General features: G+C 33.4%; 2 protein-coding genes across 5 annotated transcripts in view; one reads left to right on the plus strand and one right to left on the minus strand.

Annotated features, from left to right (window-relative positions):
• fry (microtubule binding protein furry) overlaps positions 1–20,876 on the plus strand; it is a 108,324-nt gene that overhangs the window by 33,548 nt on the left and 53,900 nt on the right. The gene's annotated exons all lie outside the window — the stretch shown is intronic.
• LOC146526795 (somatostatin receptor type 4-like) lies at positions 78–19,937 on the minus strand. Its single transcript, XM_085206587.1, has 3 exons — positions 18,970–19,937; positions 8,401–8,620; positions 78–2,433 (listed from the first exon to the last, which is right to left on the minus strand). The coding sequence occupies exons 1-3, from the start codon at positions 19,840–19,842 to the stop codon at positions 2,225–2,227; spliced, it is 1,302 nt and encodes a 433-aa protein (XP_085062713.1). The 5' UTR covers positions 19,843–19,937; the 3' UTR covers positions 78–2,224.

Genomic DNA, 20,876 nt, shown 5'->3' on the forward strand with positions numbered 1-20,876 from the left:
TGCTGTTAATTGGCTACATAATATTTTTATTGCCTCCTCATCTCCGTAGGAAATAGCCTTTTTGATGTTGTGCCACACTGCCACTACATCAGTCGCGGAACCTTCATTTGCCTGGCGATTGAACCTGCCGTTATAGTATCATTATTTGAACTTGTATTATGAAAATATGGCAATAAAGCAAATTTTCATTAAATTTAAATTAAATCTATCAAAATAAATGATTATAAACAGAGTTGTTATATAACAGAGTTTAACCGGAGTGCCACGTTCCTTGTCACTTTACAACTCACGTCTTTGGGGTTGGTAATTGCTTTGTCGCTGTCCCTATGTACTGAGACGTTGGAAATTCGAGTTCTCAGAATATTGAAAATTCAATAAGCCGACAGCCCTTGGAGGCGTAATCGGGCATCGTATCTACGTACCGTTATTTAAATTTGTTTGTGTATAAGAAAGTTTATATTATAATAATGTTTCATGCTAAATTTTAACTCACCTGTTCAAACGGCTCGAAGAAACCCTGTTCATATCCCGGTGCGATGTGGCTAGTGTTTTATTTTTTTCTTTCTTCCAGAAAGTGCCTCGCTATACTTCCCTTAAGTCCTGGAAATATTGATTATGTCGTATTTTTGGTGTTACGCGACGTCAATGGTTTGCAGATCATGTGCATAAAAAAAATAATTAAGAAACTTTACGGTTTGTAAATTTTTAAAGGTTGATTGATAATCATTGAGTCAAATCATTTCGAAAATAAATAATAAGCCGTGGACGTCTATTATTAATAAATATTATTATTAATGACTATATCATTAAATATTAGGATACGACGTTGTTAATATTAATGATAATAGAAGAATTTAATTGACAAATTAAAAGTCAGTATATAAATTTTAGATTTCAATAACCCTTTGACCTTTATCTGTATTAAAACCTAACTGTGTCACATACATGGCGTAAATCAATAATCTTAAAAATATAGTACCAGAAGTATAAGTATCGTAGTAGTAAGATAAGTTATCCAAAATGTGAAGAAATATTCTTCTTTGTTTGACTTCAACTATTTTATAATCGGGGTCCTAAGTACGATTGGAAAAAATGACCGGATATTGTTTTTTTAATTTAGAAGAAGTTGCCATGGCACAACTTGTGATTAATTAAAATTAATAAAAAATATTAAAATATGCATAAATTGAACATATTAATTAACGGGAAAACTAAATAGGATTTCAAAGAATATGCCAATTTTTTGTTTCGATTTTTTATATTTTCTAAAATTTCGAAGCACACATAATAATGTGATTTTGAGCCAATTGTTCCCTAATATATAAATATGGTGTAGAAAACGCCAAGATAATAGATATGTATATATATATATAATATAAATTATTATACGATACGTTTATACGACGTACAACTAATATAAAGGTCCCTTAATCTAACATTGTATAATATTAAAACATTTCAAATATTAATTAGTAACTCATTATCCATAACAAATTTTGACTAGATCATAATTATGAAACGAATTCATAGTAAATGCTATACTTTTATATACGAGTGTGTATATGCCAACCCTGTTTCAATAATTTTTGGAATGGAAAGTTTTAATATACATATAAGTCCATAAAAATATTTTCATACATATTAAAAATTGACGAGCATATAATTTAATATTATAAATTTAGACAAAATAGAGTACATTCAATCACGAAGGTTTTCGTACATTTTTTTTTTTCTTTTTTTTCAGTAACATCTTAAATATATGGTAAAATATTTTTTATGCTAAATCTAATCACACCCATTTTCATATTATAGTCGAACATTTTTTTTTATTTTATTTTTTTTTAACTATAAAATCAACATGTAAATCTTCTAATAATACGCAAACTTATAATTTTTAACAAAATTCGGCTCCTAAGCGCCCAGCTATCATAATACGTCTACTAAAGTAATATAATAATATTCTACTATATAAATACAGCATGTAGCTTGTCCCTGTCGCTGGACAAGGGAACTAATTAAAATCTAATGGAATATAACAATTAATAACTGCAAAATAAGAACAAATAAAGCTCGCCAAACCACGGCGTCGATGAACAAGAAACACCTATATTATCTACAAAATCCAGCTACCATAATAAATATAGAGATCAGTTAGCGCGCGGACTTTTAACGTTCATACTCAGACAACAGCAGCATGAACGCATTGGGGGTGGTGCCTACATCGTCACATGCCGCCAATAGGTCTCATCTCCATGGCCTGCGGTCCTGGGGTCACGTGGGGCGCGGACGAGGGTCCGGGCTGGGTCCGCCACTGCCGGCTGTTGTCGAAGGTCCAGCGCGTGATGAAGTGGTCGCTGTTGGGTCTACGTCGGTTGCTCGGCACCACTGACGCCACCGCGGTCGTCGCGTCGGTGCAGTTGCTGCCGTATGACGCTGCGGACAAACCTTAAGTTCAGTCTTGGTTTACGCCGCCCTTTCTAGTGAAACATATTGTGGCCTGTATATACGAGTTTTAATTCTTAATTCATTTAGAGTTCAAAGTAATATAATCTATGAAAATGATGGTACATGTATTTTTAGATGTACGTGGCCACGTAACGAACGTGAAAGGTCGTCATTGATATCCGTGATCGCCACTATCATATGGGGATTACTTTATGTTTACATAAAATAGTGTTCCAAGTGATGTTTTTTAAAGTACTGTAAAGGTGTGAAAGTGCAGTATTTTTTGTATTATTACACGTGCTACGCTATTAAAATCTTCGTAATAACGTAAACAATTTAAAAAAGTAGTGTTCCTTAATAGTCTATGCGTTAAGTGTCGTATATCAGTGGGATCGAATTCCTTAGATCCAAGATTCATCCTATATTGAACTTAACACTTTTTAACGAACAGACGCTTAAAAGTTTCAGCCTTTGAATAATATAACTTTGATTTTATTTTATATTAGTTTGTTGTGTACTCGTATACAAAGCAATGCAAATTGTTTTGCCATCTGAATTGTAAAAAGGTTTGTGGATCGGTTATTATAAGATACAGTTTTTTTATATATAAAAACTCCGAAGCGTTAAATAAAACGCAATGTGTAGGAAATTGGGCGGAAAGTAGAGAACGGAGTGCCTTTATACTAGGTAAACTAGGTTCCTTCTGCCTACTCTGCTACATGCGGCATACAAAGTGAAGCTATGATAATAATAATAGTAGTATATAAAAATTCATCACAATCATATTCATTTTACTTTAATTTTTATATTTCTTTTACTCCATGCCTGCTACCGCCACTCAATACCTATTTGTTTACTTCAATTGAAAAACTAAGGATATGCCACGTGGTGTTATCAGGTTGTATCCCGCAACCAGCAGGGTAGGCAGAGGGAACCTAGTGTTAAGACACTGCTTTCCACATTTTCCGCCGAATTCTGGAGGAGTTGAGTGGCGGACCTCCACTCCACGGTTTTCCTCGACACCAGAAATAAGAAATGAAAATATTAAATATTTCGTTACCTCGGGTGAGAATCGAGCCCACAACCTGTCACACTTTGTGCCTCTGCGCTACTACTAAAAAACTTACCGTAGTTAATTAACGATACTAAGTTGAAACATTGTAATTATTTTAAATTTCCAATAGTTTGAAATTATTAATTTTATGCCTACTAAAATAATACATAATAGACGTTAATATAATTTTAAATTATATCACGAAAATTCAACTATCACAACATAAGTACGCAAAATTTTCGTATATATTTTATTCAATAAATATCAATATACACTTGAAGAGCTTTATTTGAAACGATCAGCTTATTTTTGATAATGAGCAAAACAAATACATTAAACATATTTTGTATATAATCGTTAAACTCGATAAAATGATGGAAGAATATATTAATTTAACATATTTTGTATATAATTTTAACATATAGATTTTCAGACGGTTAATATTTGTATTACATGTTTTTTTTAGCTTCATATCCTTGCCTTGAGTGCCTTAACACTAGGTTCCCTCTGCCTACCCTGCAGTGTGCGGGATACAGCGTAAAGCTGATTTACATATTGTTTTAAAATTAACTAAGTAAAAATTGAGCTTTTGGGCCTTGTCAATCAACTAACTAAGAAAATGGTGCAACACCCATGAATTTTATTTATTTTCAATTAATTATTTAGATATATGTAATTAGAATATGGCTTATATGATACTGTATGTAGTAGCAGTAGCATTTTAAATTCAGTAAAATGTGATACCGTACTAGATAATTAGACAACTGTGCGCATTTGACGAAGTTGACTTCGGCCAGTGACGATTATATCAGCTAGCGTGCCTACACCTCTGCGACGAGACGGTCTAGGGTTCCTAGACCGTTTTCTAGCGTAGTATGTCTATGTAAAATTTCCTTGGTTGTATTTGAAATTTAAATGTTATTATTTCGATATTTTTTCGATGAAAGCTACGAAAGTTCGTTAGAAGAAAGTGTATTTTTAATATATTATAAAGTTTTGTTAAATTATTACAGTACAAAAATTATCATAAAATCAGAAAAATAAGTAAAGGTCTTGTTAAGTAAGATTTTTGTTATATCATTTCAATTTCATATGAATATTTCCATAAAACCATAAGAGAATTAAGGTGAACGCCGGGCTATAATTATTTTTTTACTATAGGAAAATGTGAGATTTTATGGATGAAGGTAGATTTTAGTAATGCCCAATTAGCTTCTCTTTGCGAAAACCGAAACGTACATATTACTAAGTAGTTAGTGCATTGCACAATAAAGCTTTGAATAGAATATTAAAAATTTCTCGCAACATGTTATTGAAGAATCTCTTCATGAATATCAACAAAATTTATACAGAAAATTTATATATCCAGCTTTCCTTGAAATCCTTTGAACTACAATATTGTGAATTCTCTAGAACTTCTAAAAATAACTCGTTCAATTGCAGTACGACAATTATCCTAGCGTTAGTTTACCTGGCGTATGAAGCAGATCACATTTATTATTTAGAACGAAACCAATACCTTTATTGGTACGAGATAGAATTTTTTTTCTTCTTCTTTATATCCATGAGGCTACGCATGGCGCAAGGGTACGTCTGACTGTAAGGGCGACAGTTGTGGGTTTGATTCCTACTTAAGGAAGGAATTTTTATTTTCACGCCCTGGTAACGACGACGACGCACGATGTTGAATTCGCAACAGGGTAGGCAGAGGAAACCTAGTGTCAAGACAATCCTTTCCCCACTTTCTGCTGAATTTTGAAGGCATCGCATGTAAGTGTTTGTGGTGGAACTAAACGCCGCGAATGATCTTTTAACTTTTTCAATAAACTTACTAAAACCATAAAAAAGGTTACGTACGTTCATCTGGTCATCTGTAAGTTTAGTTGCGAATTGTCAATTGTTAGTCTTTTTTTTAAGCAACAGATATTTATATATAATTTTACAATATAAATAATGCAAATCAGTTTCTCACTAACGTAGTGTTAAGACACTCCGTTCCCCACAATAAATAATGTTGTTATAATATTTATTAATACATATACAATTGTATTCATTGTACAATATGCACTGTACAGTAAAAACGATTCATATAAATCAATTGGACTTCAAAACTTAAATTTTAAGCTCTAATAGAGCTTTAGAACAGCAAACACTCAAAAAGCTACAATCCATAATCTTCCTAGAGTCCGAGATAAAGGTAAATCCTTTTATGGATTCATATTGCTAAGTAATCAATGTAATTTCTCAACAAAGACAACTATTGTTTGCTATAAAAAAATGAAAGACTGTTCAAGTACGACTTGTTGGATATTAAGTTGCAATATTCAATTAATAAAAAGTGCAATTGCAAGTGCAAACAAGCGAATATATAAATTCCTGAATTCCTTCTTCAATGAACGAGGCAAAGCGCGGCGTTGAGTTCCGCCACTCAAAACGCAAAGAATGCGGCGGAACGTGAGGAACTGAAGTGTCCTAATGGAAATCGAGTGTCACAGTACACTAGGTTCCCAGGTTCAGGAAGCTAAACAGAATACTGGTAAAAAATAACTGCACACAAAAATGTTGCAAATAGCCCTTCACTATGTAGCGTATATTTTCAGCGTCCTCCGTATGGAACTCGTGCACACAAACATGCACGACATTTTTGCACCGAAAATGAAACGATATTATCACTATAGTATATTGGAAAATCTCTTGTATATTATTTTTTTTTGTGATACCAATACCAATTTCAATGTAAAACGGAAAGTTCTCTTTTGTCGTACTACTTCTTTGTGTTTTATTTTGCGATTTTATTTTGTTTTTTATATATTTTGTTAAATATGATGTACCTAGTGTTTAATGATCGTTAAAGGTTAATTTGCGTTTCTGCTAGCGATATGAATAATGTAATTTAATATTCATATGTAAACGTATGTACGGGTGGTCATTTAATGTTTTAAAATGACAACATATATTTTTTTTAAATTGCTGGCAGTTGACGCGCGCATCTCCCCGACCTAAGGTAACCTTAGAAATATGTGTGCTTTATTAACTTCTTCTTGAACCACAACTATCTAGTGTATATGAGAAAAAGAAAATTGAAAATGGTATATTAGTGTACAAGCAAAATTTAAATAAAAATAACTTTCGGAACACTTTCTATTTATTGTTGTTTTTTTTATTATATTGTAGGTAAAATCAACAGTTTACATATCTATCTTATATATTCTCCTAAAATGTTATTAATTTATCCTTATACCTTACTATTTCGAATTTGATCGAACTGTTCGCCCCTTTCAGTCTATATTAAATTGCTCTTTGACTTGCCACTCGGTGTTTACAGTACTAGTATCTGTTTATACAGGTATTTCTGTACTCTAGTATTTACTAATGCTATGGCCGTATTTAGGCTTCTCTACAAATGTGCAATAAACTTGTTTATTAAAATCACGTGTTTGGACACAGGAAACAGAGTGTGAGAACACCCCGTTACTAGTTTTAGGCCTCCTTTCCAATTTCTAATTCCCCTATTAGGATAGACCTTTCGTCCATCGCACGTCTTAGGTGGTTATGTCCTAAATGTATTACGATAGTGTCAATGAAGTTATTTTTGGGTAATAATTTTGTACTTGCTCCGATCGATTTTTGTAATAGTCTACGAAAACAAAGAACCTACAAATCCAAAGAAACTGTTAAAATATTTAATATGCCAGCAGCTTTTAACTCACTCGGTCTTTTGTTTTAAAAATGTACCGTAAATAACTTAAAATATTACGAGAGAGCGTATCACAATCACAAAATGGTGATAAATAATAAGCATACTCTCTTTTTTGAGGCCATTCGTGGCACAAGTTTTGAGTTCCGCCACTCTATTGAATTCGGCGGAAAGCGGGGAGCGGAGTGTCCCACTGCCTACCCTAAAAAAAATTTTTTTTACCAAATACAACGGGCTGTAACTTTTTCCATGACTGATGTGGCTGGAGCGGCGTTTAAAGATTACATACAAATAATATAATATCTAGAATTTTCCGTGTAAACTTTCCCTATAGACCGCTGTCAGGGACTTGAAAATGTCGATACGAACGGTATTTAGTATTTGCATTTATGTGTTCATACTTCGTTCGTTCTCCACTTCGTTCTCCACACTCCGTCCCGTCGACCTTCATTGCCTCTATATCTATGGTTTTCGTTTGTTAATGCGTATATGTACTCAATTTAATAGACTAATTGCACTAAGCAATGGTGTAGTGTGTAGTGTGTGCTACGCTGTGCTGAAACACTTAATATTTCTGTCTGTTTATCGCTATAGAATATAAGTTATTAATGATATGGTCGCGGCAAATGAATTGTCTTTTCACTTTTAATATAGACGCTTTAATCTACAATTTCAAGGATAACGTTACATACATTGAATTTCGCAAAATACTTTAAATGTATCAAATTAAAACTTATTATACACTCTTTAGAATAAAATGTGGCGCTGCTGTTTTGATATTTTACTCATATTATTATCAAATTATATTATTAGTTCATATTAGTTAAATGTTAATTGTAAATTCCCCGGCTAACACTTCTCTTCTTCTTACCTATTTTTCGTATATAATATATTTAATCAAATCTAAAGAAAAATCAACTTAATCTGAAGCTAATAATTTTTATCATAGAAACCGATACATACTTTTTACCGCCTACATACTGAATATAGAAAACGATGCATATTGCTAAATATCTGTCGATTTGATTAAATTCCTATACATAGGTATAATACTACAAAGAGATGAAGTATTAGATATCTCGATAAGAAATTGGATTGGCTAAGCTAGCTTAAGTAATCGAAGTAATTGAATCTATTATATATTATTTGTATAAATATGATTTATTTTTGAGCTTACAAATGTTTAATATTTTAAATCACTTACTTGATATACTATTCGCTCGTGCCGGGTTAGAGGCAGCTCTTCTCACAGCAACAGCACGCCGGGCCCGCCTCCGCATGCACGGTATAGCTTGAATCAGAGCGTGACGGAAGTTCTGGCCGCTCAGGCAGTATAGGAGGAAGTTGATGCCAAAGTTTGTGTGGAAGAACATCGAGGACACCTGTTGCAGGGCCGTCCACCGACCCCCAACTTCATCGGCGTTCTATAAACAAACACTTTGCTATGGAAACATTTCTAATCTTAGTTTCGTAATTGGCTTTAAATAAATATTATATATATTAAATACCGTCCCCGTTCAGTATTTAAAATTAAATTTATTTTGTGTTTATGTTACAAGCATTTAATTCTATATACGAGTATGTTGGAGTAGTTGATAACCTTGGATAAAAGTAACAATGCATTTTGAGAAAACCAAAACTAAATCAAGGAAATAAAAATACATTTAAATATAAAGATCATCCATCCATCTTTTAGTTCCGTTTTTTATTTAAATACGAGATAAAATGCGTATACCGTGTCAATAATGCAATTCTATAGTTCGCGTTAAAGCTAAGCCAATTGATCATATAATTAAACATTAATTCCGTAGCGCGTATTTCTAGAGAACTCGTGATAATAATAGAGAGGTTCGAATTACTGCTGGGTCAAATTAATGAGAGTAGTCGAACGAATAAATGCAGTTTTAGTAAATATATAATTATGTACTTGAAATGATAAACATGTCTCTATGAAATTTTACAAAATCGAATAAATTTTTGAGATACATTTTTTACATTATATGGTATGGAATGATAAAAAAATTATTAATAATTATAAAAAACCCTTGCGTAAATTACCGGGCTATAAATTATATTCTGAACCCACGACTGTCGAATAATGCCAAAAATATGTCTCACAGTAATAAAATATTTATTATAATTGTCGTGCTTTCGTAATATTTTTTGAGATTACAGTTTTAAATTATATTTAGGATATTCTAATAAATGATCTCGATTTAAATAAATTATATCAACCGTTCGCTTTTGTAAAATGTACGACAAATAATATTGATTATTGTCAAATAATAAATATTATTTGTCAATATTCGTTTAAAATTAAATATTCTGCTGCAAAAAATAACTTTACGCACCTTGATTCGTGACATGTTTCGTAGCGCCACTTTGTTTAATTATTGATGCCTCTTTAAAAACACATTACCAATAAAAAAAACAATCGTATTACACATTTTTATTGTTCACTTTCGCACTCTTTATTTTTAATTAAAACTTTTAAATGATAAAAAAAACAAAATGTAATGAATAAATAAACACTTTACTGGGCGTCTTGGTAATCGTCATCATATCCACTGTCTTCTCTGCTTAAACTATTGTCGTCACTGTCGTCATCGAACTGCATACCTTCGTGCCAGCGGTCGGTAACGTCACTGTCCTCGTCGGTTTCGGGAAAGTAGTAAACTTCTTGGTCATCATCCACATCATCATCATCATCATCATCATTCGGCGCCAAAGTAGCCAAGTACAGAAGTCCACTTAACATAACAATTGTTACAATAAACATAATTTTGAGCAGCTCCAGCATGATTTGAAAGTGTATAGCAATCTCTACACCGCTTAGAAAAAACCCTGTTAGAATTTGAGTCCACAACAAACACCTGATACGAAAACTATAAACGAAATAGATAATTATCACAAATAATATAAAGTTTTCAATAACGAGTGAGACCGCCCGCGCCGTCTCGTTCATTATATAAAATTAACCACGCGAACTTTCGTCGTAAATTACCAAAATATTATGCAAGGGGTGCACATGCATACGCACCGACGTATCGGGGCTGACTACCGGAGAGCGGGAAACCACGCCCCGTAATCCTCTACGAGCGCAAACAAATAATTTAATATCGCAATTAAACAGAATATGTTTTTGAAGCATATTTCCATGAAACACGGCGGACATTTGTACTGGAATCCTTTTGACTTATTATGTGAATTATTTTCATTTCAATGGTTTTATAGTATTAATATATTTGTAGTTATTAGTTTTTTTTTTATATTATTAAAATATGTTTTTATTAATTTAGATGAATATATTATAAAAATGCTAATATGATTTTACAAATAATGTGAATATTTTAAATTGAAAAAATTAAAATCGTTACCTAATAATTGAAAATACTCTATTTTATTTCGACATTTATTTGAGCATTAACGCCTCGTACGTGAGGGATACTGAGTTCCAATCACATTTTACTTTTTAAATGAAATATATTATAAAATTGTAACAGGCTCGTACTAGATGTAGGCAACAAAAGATACACTTGTCACAAAAATTTTCCTTTGCATTTTATAATAGTTAAAAAAAAATACCCGTTATAGAAGTCGAATTTTTCATACATTTTATCTGTGTATACATTTATAAAATTTTGTTTATGATATTATGTACCTTGTATAATTTAAATGGTCATTTTCTAGAAAGCTAAAATCAATACATCGCTACATCGAGACGGGCTTTTGCTGTGTATCAAATTATTAATTTCACCGAATTGAAACTGATCGCTACTAACTGTTCTCTATTTATTTTATATCATATATTTTAAGTGAAAGCTAATGATCTCTCCGTCCTTCACAATTCGTCCTAAATGTTTAACATCTTATTGTCACTAGACAAGTATCTTTTCTACACTTACTGTGCGGCGCGGAACCTGACACTGACTGACGTCTACTGCGCTGTAACGGCGTTAAGCTTTTATGTTTTCCGCTTCGATTCCTTTATTCCAGTCGTATATATGTTATATTTTCTGCTTATTTTGTCTAATATTCCTCACACATATTAAAACATACACTCGTATTTTTACTGTATTTTATAATTATTGATGCCGAAAACCAATTTTTTAACAAAAGCTAACAGATTTTTAATCAATCCAATCCAACGGATACGAAAAATATTTTTTTTATTTAAAAAAATATTTCAAAATATTTGTATTTTTGTATGCATTCTGTATACGGAAAGGAGTTTTTTTCGACCACGCTCTAAAAGGTAGGTGCCTAATAGTTTCATGATTTATACAGGTCTTTTTTACTTTGTTGTTCAAACAGTATTTGCTAGTGGTTTTCTTTTGTTAAATTAAGTAAATGTTGTTTTAAATTTGATGCATAGATTTCGAACGTATACGCAAGACTTAATTACAGCTAGTTAAGCTCTGTATGGACTCATACTTTCACATTTTGCCTTAGTTAAGTCTCAACGTTTCAGTTAGGGGGCGCGAGTTCAAATCTATTTTCATGTGACTTTTAGATTTTCAATATTTAATTAATTTAATTAAGTTTGATTGATGAATTGATGATGAAGATGGACTGACGTGATTTTGTATGTATATTATTTTTATTGTTTTTGTCAAAACAAATACTTAATTTTATATACGAACATTGAATATAATGATGAATGTGGAGCTTGAACTAAAACATGTTTTTGTACGTGTTGAGTGCGCACTAAATAATATCGAGCTTAAGGGGCGCGGCTTCAAATCTTTCTAAGTTCGTTTTTTTTTATTAAAATTTCAAATTTAAATAAAAAAAATCATAATTCTTATAGTATTATTACAACAATGACATTAAATTTCTCCACTTTATTCAATTTACCGACTATATGTCAGGGAAACAAATCGACGTCTATGAACTTTAAGAGGGCTTGAACTTTAAAATATAGTAACTAAGTAATACATCGATTTTCTTTTAAATACAGAACTTCAAGGCCTCGACCATATCGTGCCACAGTTGCTCAAACGTGCACTGTGGGTTCAAACTTCAGATGCAAAGAAGGAATATTTCTGTTAATATAACTTTGTAAGCGTCATACACTGTTGCATCTATCGACATAGAGTTTTTATTGTGACATACTATATAATCTATCCATACCTATATTATAAATTCGAAAGTAACTCTGTCTGTCTGTATGTCTGTCTTTTACGCAATCAGGGCCAAACCGCAAATTTAATTGTGTTAAAATACTCGTATAGATATACTTGAGAGCTTTTTTTCTCATATTTGTAATATTTTCGATATATATCAATATATTAAAATACTTATTAATTTGACATGCAATTTATTCCGCCATGTTCATAACAACCGCCGCTGCTAAGCAACGATTTGCAAAGTTTGATGTTAGAAAACGTCACCCAAAATGACCTTGCTTAACGCATCTCTCTACTGAAAACTGAAAATAATTTCATAAATATATTTAATAAATATTCGTATAGTTCAAGGGGGCGTAGCCGCGTTCGGGTCCACTAGTCATCTATATAATCTTATATGTTTTTTTTTATATTTAGTTAAAAAAAACAGCTTTACGCTGTACGCCGCACATAGCAGGGTAGACAGAGGAAACGTAGTGTTAAGACACTTCGTTTCCCACTTTTCGAAGTCTGAAAGCATTGCTTGTTGAGTGGCGGAACTCAACGCCGCGCTTTTGCCGCGACACCATAACGATTAAATGAAAATATAAATTTAAATAAATATTTCATTTCCTCGAGTGTGGATTGAACCCACAATCAATCGCGTTTACAGTCACACACTTGTATCTCTGCGACGACTGGCTTGTATAATTACCACCAGCACAATTAATAAAGATAGAGGAGTGTTGTAACACTCCGCTCTCCGCTTTCTATTCATTTCAAAGATAAATGTGGCGAAACCACACGTCGCGTGTTGTCTTGCCTGACCAGTGAAATATTTTTTACACATTTTTTAGTTTTTTTATTTATGAGATTAGTCGAAAAGTATAGTGTTTTAACATTTGTATCTCTATGCCTACATAGCAAAAAACAAAAAAGTATGTAATAAAATAATATTGTATTATGTATGTAGGTAGATACTAATTAGATGTATTTCTTCATATGCCACCCACACTTTTCTACGTAAAAAGCTAACGATATGCAAAGAATATAATGACTCGACTTATTTTCTTATGTGCTTGTATTTCATAGGAAATAATTTTAAATATATAAAAGTTTATAAGGAGGCCGTCGTGGCGGAGTAGCACCGCACCTGAGTTCAAACGCGAAGGTTGTGGGTTCGATCCCCATTCAATTGGTGTTTGCCAGTATTATATCGACAAAAATAGAGTAGATTTTGTGTCTAATATTAGCAAACACGCAAATTGTACTTAACACTGTGACGCTACGGGCTATATGCATTATTGAGCCATTGGATTATTCGATTCGATTTGGGCAATCATTACAGCTATTTTACAAAGAATATTATAAATCTTTAATTTAACATTTAAAGCTGTTTCTGAACGAGTAAATTAAATTATTCTTTGACATCAACACATTCAATTGCCTGTCAATTCTGTTTAATTAATTAATGAATAATCGTGTAGTGCAAGCGGGCGAAGCCGCGGGGAGACGCTAGTTTTAAATAATTTCCGTTTTCAGCTAGAATTCAATAAATAATTATGCTCAAATTTATGTATGTATATGTTTATAATATATGTATTGTTTGTTATACTACTTGATGTATCCAATGACGACAGTTCTGTTTAAGGTTTCGAGAAGCCCCTGTTATTGCAATTACCGACATCGAATGTAAAGCGCCCTTTGATCTGAACTTTATCATTCAAGTCTAGGGAACAATTCAAGTATTCCCTAAAAATTTAAAAATAAACTAAAAGCTATTTATAGAAATTTCTTTTAAATTCTCTGTTTTTTATATGCATGCCTTTTGCATAGAACCTTGTTTTTTTTAAAAAAAAGATTTTTCAACTATTATTTTACTTTTTATTTTCCAAAGTTTATTTTTTTGAGTTTAATTTAGTTGTGCTGAGACCTGAGAATGTCGGGGTTATATGACTCATCTAATTAGTTTGATAAATAAATAATTAAATATTTCAAAGAAAATATTAATAATATTTTGAAAAATAAGTAAAAATTGTCAAAATAGTATTAGATAATTGATAATTTAAATCAAATATAATTGTTGTATTATTGAGGATGGTTTTTGAAAATGAAGTTTTTTTGATAGGCGCCATCTATCACCTGAACGGCCAACTTTGATGCACTTTACGAAACGAGCGCTTCATACGTAAAATACCTGAAATTGCTTATTTTGTTATTCTTTTAATTTTTATACAGTTAGTAATAAATTGCCAAATATATATTGTCCACTTAAAAGACAATATCAACATAGTAAGTAGAAAGCTTAGGACGGAGTGTCTTAATTTTAGTGACCGACCGAAGGTTCGGCTTCGGCCAAAAATCGTAGGTTCGGCCATAGTTTCAGTTTCGGCTAAAATACGGCCGAGCCTTCGGCCAAACCGAAACTAAGTACTTGTTAGGCGTCACTCTGCTAATTATTGTGATCCAAGAGTTATAACTCAGTTGATGAATTCCAAATTATAAAAATAAAATTATTTATAACAAGTGCACGTAACTTTTACGTGAGGAGGTTTACAAAGTTGCGTATACTTTCAAATTGATTTGCTTGTAGTAACAAAACCATTTTTTTTAATATTATGGCCTTTATAGCTTCGGAGATGATAGGGATAAGAGCGTGGTTTAATTTTTGTCTTTTTTGAATAAAAATTATTTCAAATTCAGATATTAGTTTGAGAGCCCATTTATTCGATACGCTACACGATATAAATTCAAAACTTATATTTATCGTTGAACGTAGTTAGACTCGAATCCGCGTCAATTGTAGACCGTCTGTATGCTTTCACTACTAAGCCATACGCTCTTATCAAGATTTCTAATCCTACAACATTCAAATTTTAATTATAAGAATTCAAAAATAGATGGAACAGACAAACATTTTATTAAATTGAGGTTCACCATGTAGTGTTTGTCGTGGCGCACGGTCACAAGGTGTGAGTGTGTAATCGGCTGGTTGTGCGTTCGATCCCCATTCGAATAAATGAAATATTTAAATTTAAATTTTCATTTCTCCGCTCTGCTGTCGAGGAAAAGCGCAGCGTTGAGTTCCACCACTCAACACGCAATGCCTCCAGAATTCGGCGGAAAATGTGTAACGCAGTGTCTTAACACTAGGTTGCCTCTGCCTACCCTGCTGTGTGCGAGATATAGCGTGAAGCTACCATTTCACTATGCAATATCTTAAAATGATTAGTTAAAATATCACTTATTTTATATTGATTGAAGGAGGACAAAACGTTTTTAACATATTTGGTTTAAATTTTTCTATGTAAAATTTGGAGAAATAAAATTGTGGAACAGTCATTGTGGCATAGTAGTTTGAAGTCAATTTTGTAAAAGACTAAAGTGTTGAATCCTCGAAAATTGACTTACTTACTTACTTACTTCACGCTTTACCCCTAGCGGAATAGTCAGAGAAAAGGGAGCGTCAAACGCTACGGTCTCTACATACCTCTTTCGCCTCGTCCACTGTCATCAACCTTTTCATACACGCCCTCCGGGGAATCCTACTCCAGTATCTTTGATACTGTGTTTTCGAAGGTCACCCGAGGTCTCCCTCTAACTATCTTACCACTCACTTTTCCATCATAGATCTTTTTTGCCATTCATTTCGCTGCCGTGTAACAACGTCGGTGCCAACACTGCATTGTACTTGTACTACATGTACGGCTAAACGCGCAGCTGTGCTGACGTTTCGCCGTCTCGTCAATTCGGCTAAGGCTCCGTTAACCCTGTTCCATCTCTTCTGAACATACTTGTCAAATATACCACCTCATTCATTTGTTCTTCTTGTTGTGTTATCTCACCATTCACACTGACATTGCATTGCGTCCTCTCCTCATTTCTTTCAAATACCACAACCTTTGTCTTACTCGCATTCAGGCTTAGACCATTATTTTCATATGCCTGCAACTCGCATTCTGATGAAGCAATGAGCAATGCATCAACTGCGTACAGCAGGCCATTAAAAAAAATAGAAAATTGACAGACTTGCCAAATTGGCAATTGGCATTTGTTTCACACAAAAACTTTTAACTATTTAGTAAAAGAAATTACACAATAACATTACAAATTACATATTCTTTATAAATAATTCTGTATGGTATATATTGGTAATGACCGACTCTATCGACTCTTTCATTTTATATTTAATTATACTGTATATTAAAAAGTTTCGGTTTCGGTTTCTGTTTCGGCTGAAAACCTTGTTTCGGTCGGACACTACTTAATTTTATCTCTATATGTTTACACTTCTGTACGCGGGAGATCCAAGGAAAACAAGAAAATAGCATTCTTCTTTAAACTGCTCATGTGCGTTTTTTTTTTAAGTTGCACCTGCGCATATGAGAAGTATACGCCGCGCAGGGGCACAGGCGTTCCTACTCGAGGAAATGATATATTTAATATTTCTTCGAGACAAAGCGCGGCGTTGGGTTCCACTCTCAACACACAATACCTCCAATATTGGAAAGTGGGAAATATAAGTGTCTTAACATAAGAAGTGCAGGTTCCCTCGGCCTTAACGCTACTAAAATCTGCCTAAATACTAAACAGTAGATTTGTTTGGATGTGTCAAGAATTTTAAATCACCGAGGCGAATCGACGTAACGTAGTAGCCGTAATGTGTTATAAAAATAACCATAATTGCGCGACGAGGTGCGTCTAATTGACACTGGCTACAGCGTCGGCGCGGCGATCGCGGGCTCACTTCCGTCCAGAGTTACGAGTAGGTAACTTAATCCAATATTACTATACAAGGATATTTTTTGTATTAATTCACACGCAATATTTAGAAAATTCAACGGAAAATGGCGAACTATGTCTATCCTATCCTACAAGGCTTAGTGTACTACGTTCAATAGAACACTATTGGGCTACCTTGTGTTGAGACGCACGCTCCCATGCACGGCCCTATTTTCAAGACGCCGAGTGGCGGAAATCAACGCCGCGCTTTGTCTTTGCCAGTGCGCCATGCCGATTTCAAAAATCCATAACTATAACTCCGTCTGTCTGTCTGTCTTTTACGCAATCAGGGCCAAGCCGCTAATTTGATTGTGATAAAATACTCATAAAGATACTCGAGTGTTTTGAGATGAACATAGGATCCTTTTTTCTCTCATATTTGTAATATTGTCGATATATACTAATATATTAAAATACTTATTAATTTGACATGCAAGTCGCTATGCGACCGTTGCTAAGCAACGATTTGCAAAGTTTGTTGTTTTAAGAAAACGTCACGTAAAATGAGCTTGCTTAACGCATACACGGCGTGCGCCGACTCAACCTGCCATAAAAACAATGTTTTACAAAAATATTGTCCTTTAAATAATGTTTTAAAAAGTCCGCAATGATATATGTTTATTCCTGAAGGGTTTTTGTTATTATATTTTCTATAATTTGATATTGAAAGAACGTTTTGCTATGTCAGTTCGGTTGTCTATACCGATGTTATACACTTTATACCTATATCGTAATTTTAATCATTTGGGATTTTATTTGATATTGCTCGCAAAAAATATGTTATTTAATATAGAAAAATGTTTAGTTGGAGTAGGTATCTATGTACGCACGCACAGAAAACTTTGAGAACTTTTTGTAATATTAAGAATTTCCTTTAGTTACTTTTACTTCTTTTGTTTGTTCATTTCAATTACTCAGATATTTTTTTTAAATAATAAATCTCCACTTATTCTTTTTTAGCTTATTTTAATGATTTAGGCTTATATTTTCTTACTAATTCTATTGAAAACGGAAAATAATTTCATAAATATATTTAATAAATATTCGGATAGTTCAAGCGGGTGTAGCTGTGTTCGGGTCCACTAGTAATATAATAAAAACGTATTTTTTTGTGCGAGTAACATTATATGTAACGTGCGGAAACTGAAAATATATATATATACATATATATATTAGAGGGCAATTTAAACATTATAAACAAATTTTATGTACGACGATAACCAGCAAAATTATAAAAATAATATTTATCTGATATTTTTAGTATAATATTTCTAATTTAAACAGGAACACGGCTTATGAGGAAACAACTCGTCTCTAAATAATTACATTGTTATCGAAACCCGAAATTTTTACACAACATGATTTCTTTTTGACGAAAAATAATATTATTTATATTATTTTAAACTCATATTTCAAAGTAAATTTGGTCTGTTTGATGATCCTTTACGTTTACGGTTACGGTAGAGTGAATTAAAAATGCTTTTACCGGTAACTTGATCGTACCCCCCATAGGTGTCAAGGCGCGAATGATGTATGCTATTACAAACGTTGAAGAAAAACAATTTACTCACAATTATTATTATAATGGATTTATGAAAAATATGTGTATAACAAATATTATATAGCTTGGGACATTTAAAATATAACGCCTAGCAACATATGTTTTGACATTAGGTATATGCACATGAGCATAATTTTTTAACATGACAGAAACAATAATAAAATCGCAAGATTTCATTTCGCTAATAAATATTACGGCAATGTCTCTCAATAGTATGAATTTTTACGTATAGGTATATATTTCTTTTGTTAGAATTGCCATAGCAATAATATATGAACAAAGAAAAAGTTTTGCGTAAAAAATATTATGTTTAGTAACTTACCATATCGTACGCATAGGCCAGGATCCTTATCGTGTAGGCGGGGAGGTTCAGGATGACGAACACCGAGGAGACTATCAACAGCATCCTCGTGACCTTCTGCTGCGACCGCGGACAGCCCAACAGCCGCGTGCACCGCGCGCGCTGCCCCAGGCGCGGCTGCTCAGTCTTCATCAGCTGATGGCGCGCCCGCTCTAAACGACACACTCCTATCATGATCCATGTGTTCAACACTATGATGATCCCCAACGGGACGGTGAAAGACAGTACGGTATCTACCATATTGAACCTAGCAGCGTGCTCTAGATACTCCCGGTCAATATTACAATCATCGATAGTAGGGAGTGCGAAGCGCAACACGGGTAGATTCAATACAACGGAGGTTATCGTTAGACCGATAATGACGTGACGGGCCCTGGTCAACGTGCACATAGCATTCCTTCTCAACGGATAGAGGACTGCGACGAATCGTTCCACAGTAAAAGCTACGACCAGCCACGCGCTCAAGCAACAAGTGACGTAAGAGACGTAAACAAATACTTGACAAAACCCCCCCGTGTGGAATAGACCGGTGAGTTGGGCGGCGCTCAGCCAAGGAGGCAACAACTGGAGGAGGAAGACCGTGTCGGAAATCGCCAAAGCCGACAGGTATTGGCTAGTAGATTGTAAACGAAGCTTGCTGCTATAAAAGACGAAGACCGAGAGTAGGTTCCCCAGAGAGCCGAGACAGATCAGCAGCGGAGTGTAGTAGAGGTAGAGCGCGTTGGCTGCCTGCATGGCCCAAAGGTCGAACTGCGTCTGATTAGCATCATTGCCGAGCGGCTCCGTGGTGGTCTCGAAAGTAACGTCGCCCCCCAGGGTTACCGTGGCGGACATGGCGTGCGTGCGTCTGCCGTGCCTATCCGCCGAAGACTGCGGACGAAGGGACGCCGCCCGTATATATAAGCGCGCTGCCCAACTGCCAGTCACATTGCTTCCATGCGACTGCTGCAGCCGACGGACTGGCCGACGTCTTTATACTACTGCTACTCAAATGTTTATACTCATATCTTTGAAACTTTGTAGGAAACTTTATATACGTTATCACATACTATTGAAATATTTAACGACATTTATTTTATTAATTAAATTATTTTTTTTATTAATTTAATACGATACGATTAAATAAATTTATTTTATAGAAACTTTCATTAAAAAATTCTAAATCTTTTATAAACGCTTTTTTTTGTTTAATATTTTGATTTTAAACAATATTGCCTTTTCCTTTTTTTTGTTTCGTACAAATATAACTGTCTATATGTCCGAAGTATGTAATCAGGAACACGACGACTATCTGTATCACAACACACTGTGGAGGACTTTACTGCGCTCTATTATTAGATAGAACTAGTTTATATTGAAAATGTTTTTCTATTGCCATGATAATGCAATGATTAGGATTCGTTTTGTAAAGGCTATAAGATAAATAGAGTTAAATAATACTTTATTTTTATATTTTGCTAAGATTGACAATTCGTAATAAATTTTGAACTAATGTATTCATAATGTAAAGGTATATTTTGTAAGGTATCTTACGGGCAGTTTTAGGGGAGTTCGAAAAATTTGTTAAATAGAGAAAATCGTTATACTGAGGGTCGTTGTTATATTTATTGTTTGTTATATTCGTTGTTATATGTATTATATTGTTTTAATTAATGCAAAACGAATGGTTATATTTAAATAGAGAATTTAATTGCAAAATATTACATATTATATTACTTTAAGTAATTTTGTTCATGTTGACTAGACCTAAAATGATGGGCGTGGGTTCTATCTAATCTAAGAAAATTTTTTTAGTAACCTAGTTTTAAGATACTCCGCCCAATTTTCGAGACATTGCGTGTTACACTTGTTCTTTGTTACCTTTGTTA

The sequence above is a fragment of the Heliconius melpomene genome, chromosome 21 (assembly GCF_056956725.1).
Source record: "Heliconius melpomene rosina isolate 202511_hmr_F chromosome 21, ASM5695672v1, whole genome shotgun sequence".
Classification (NCBI taxonomy): Eukaryota; Metazoa; Arthropoda; class Insecta; order Lepidoptera; family Nymphalidae; genus Heliconius; species Heliconius melpomene.

What these genes read in the sequence shown, in the direction of transcription:
- LOC146526795 (XM_085206587.1), bottom strand. Translation starts at nt 19,842, where the DNA reads ATGTCCGCCACGGTAACCCTGGGGGGCGACGTTACTTTCGAGACCACC. An exon ending in TGGCCTATGCGTACGATATG is followed by an intron (nt 8,621 to 18,969) that starts GTAAGTTACTAA and finishes GTTTGTTTATAG; the next exon opens with AACGCCGATGAAGTTGGGGG. An exon ending in ACGAGCGAATAGTATATCAA is followed by an intron (nt 2,434 to 8,400) that starts GTAAGTGATTTA and finishes GTTTGTCCGCAG; the next exon opens with CGTCATACGGCAGCAACTGC.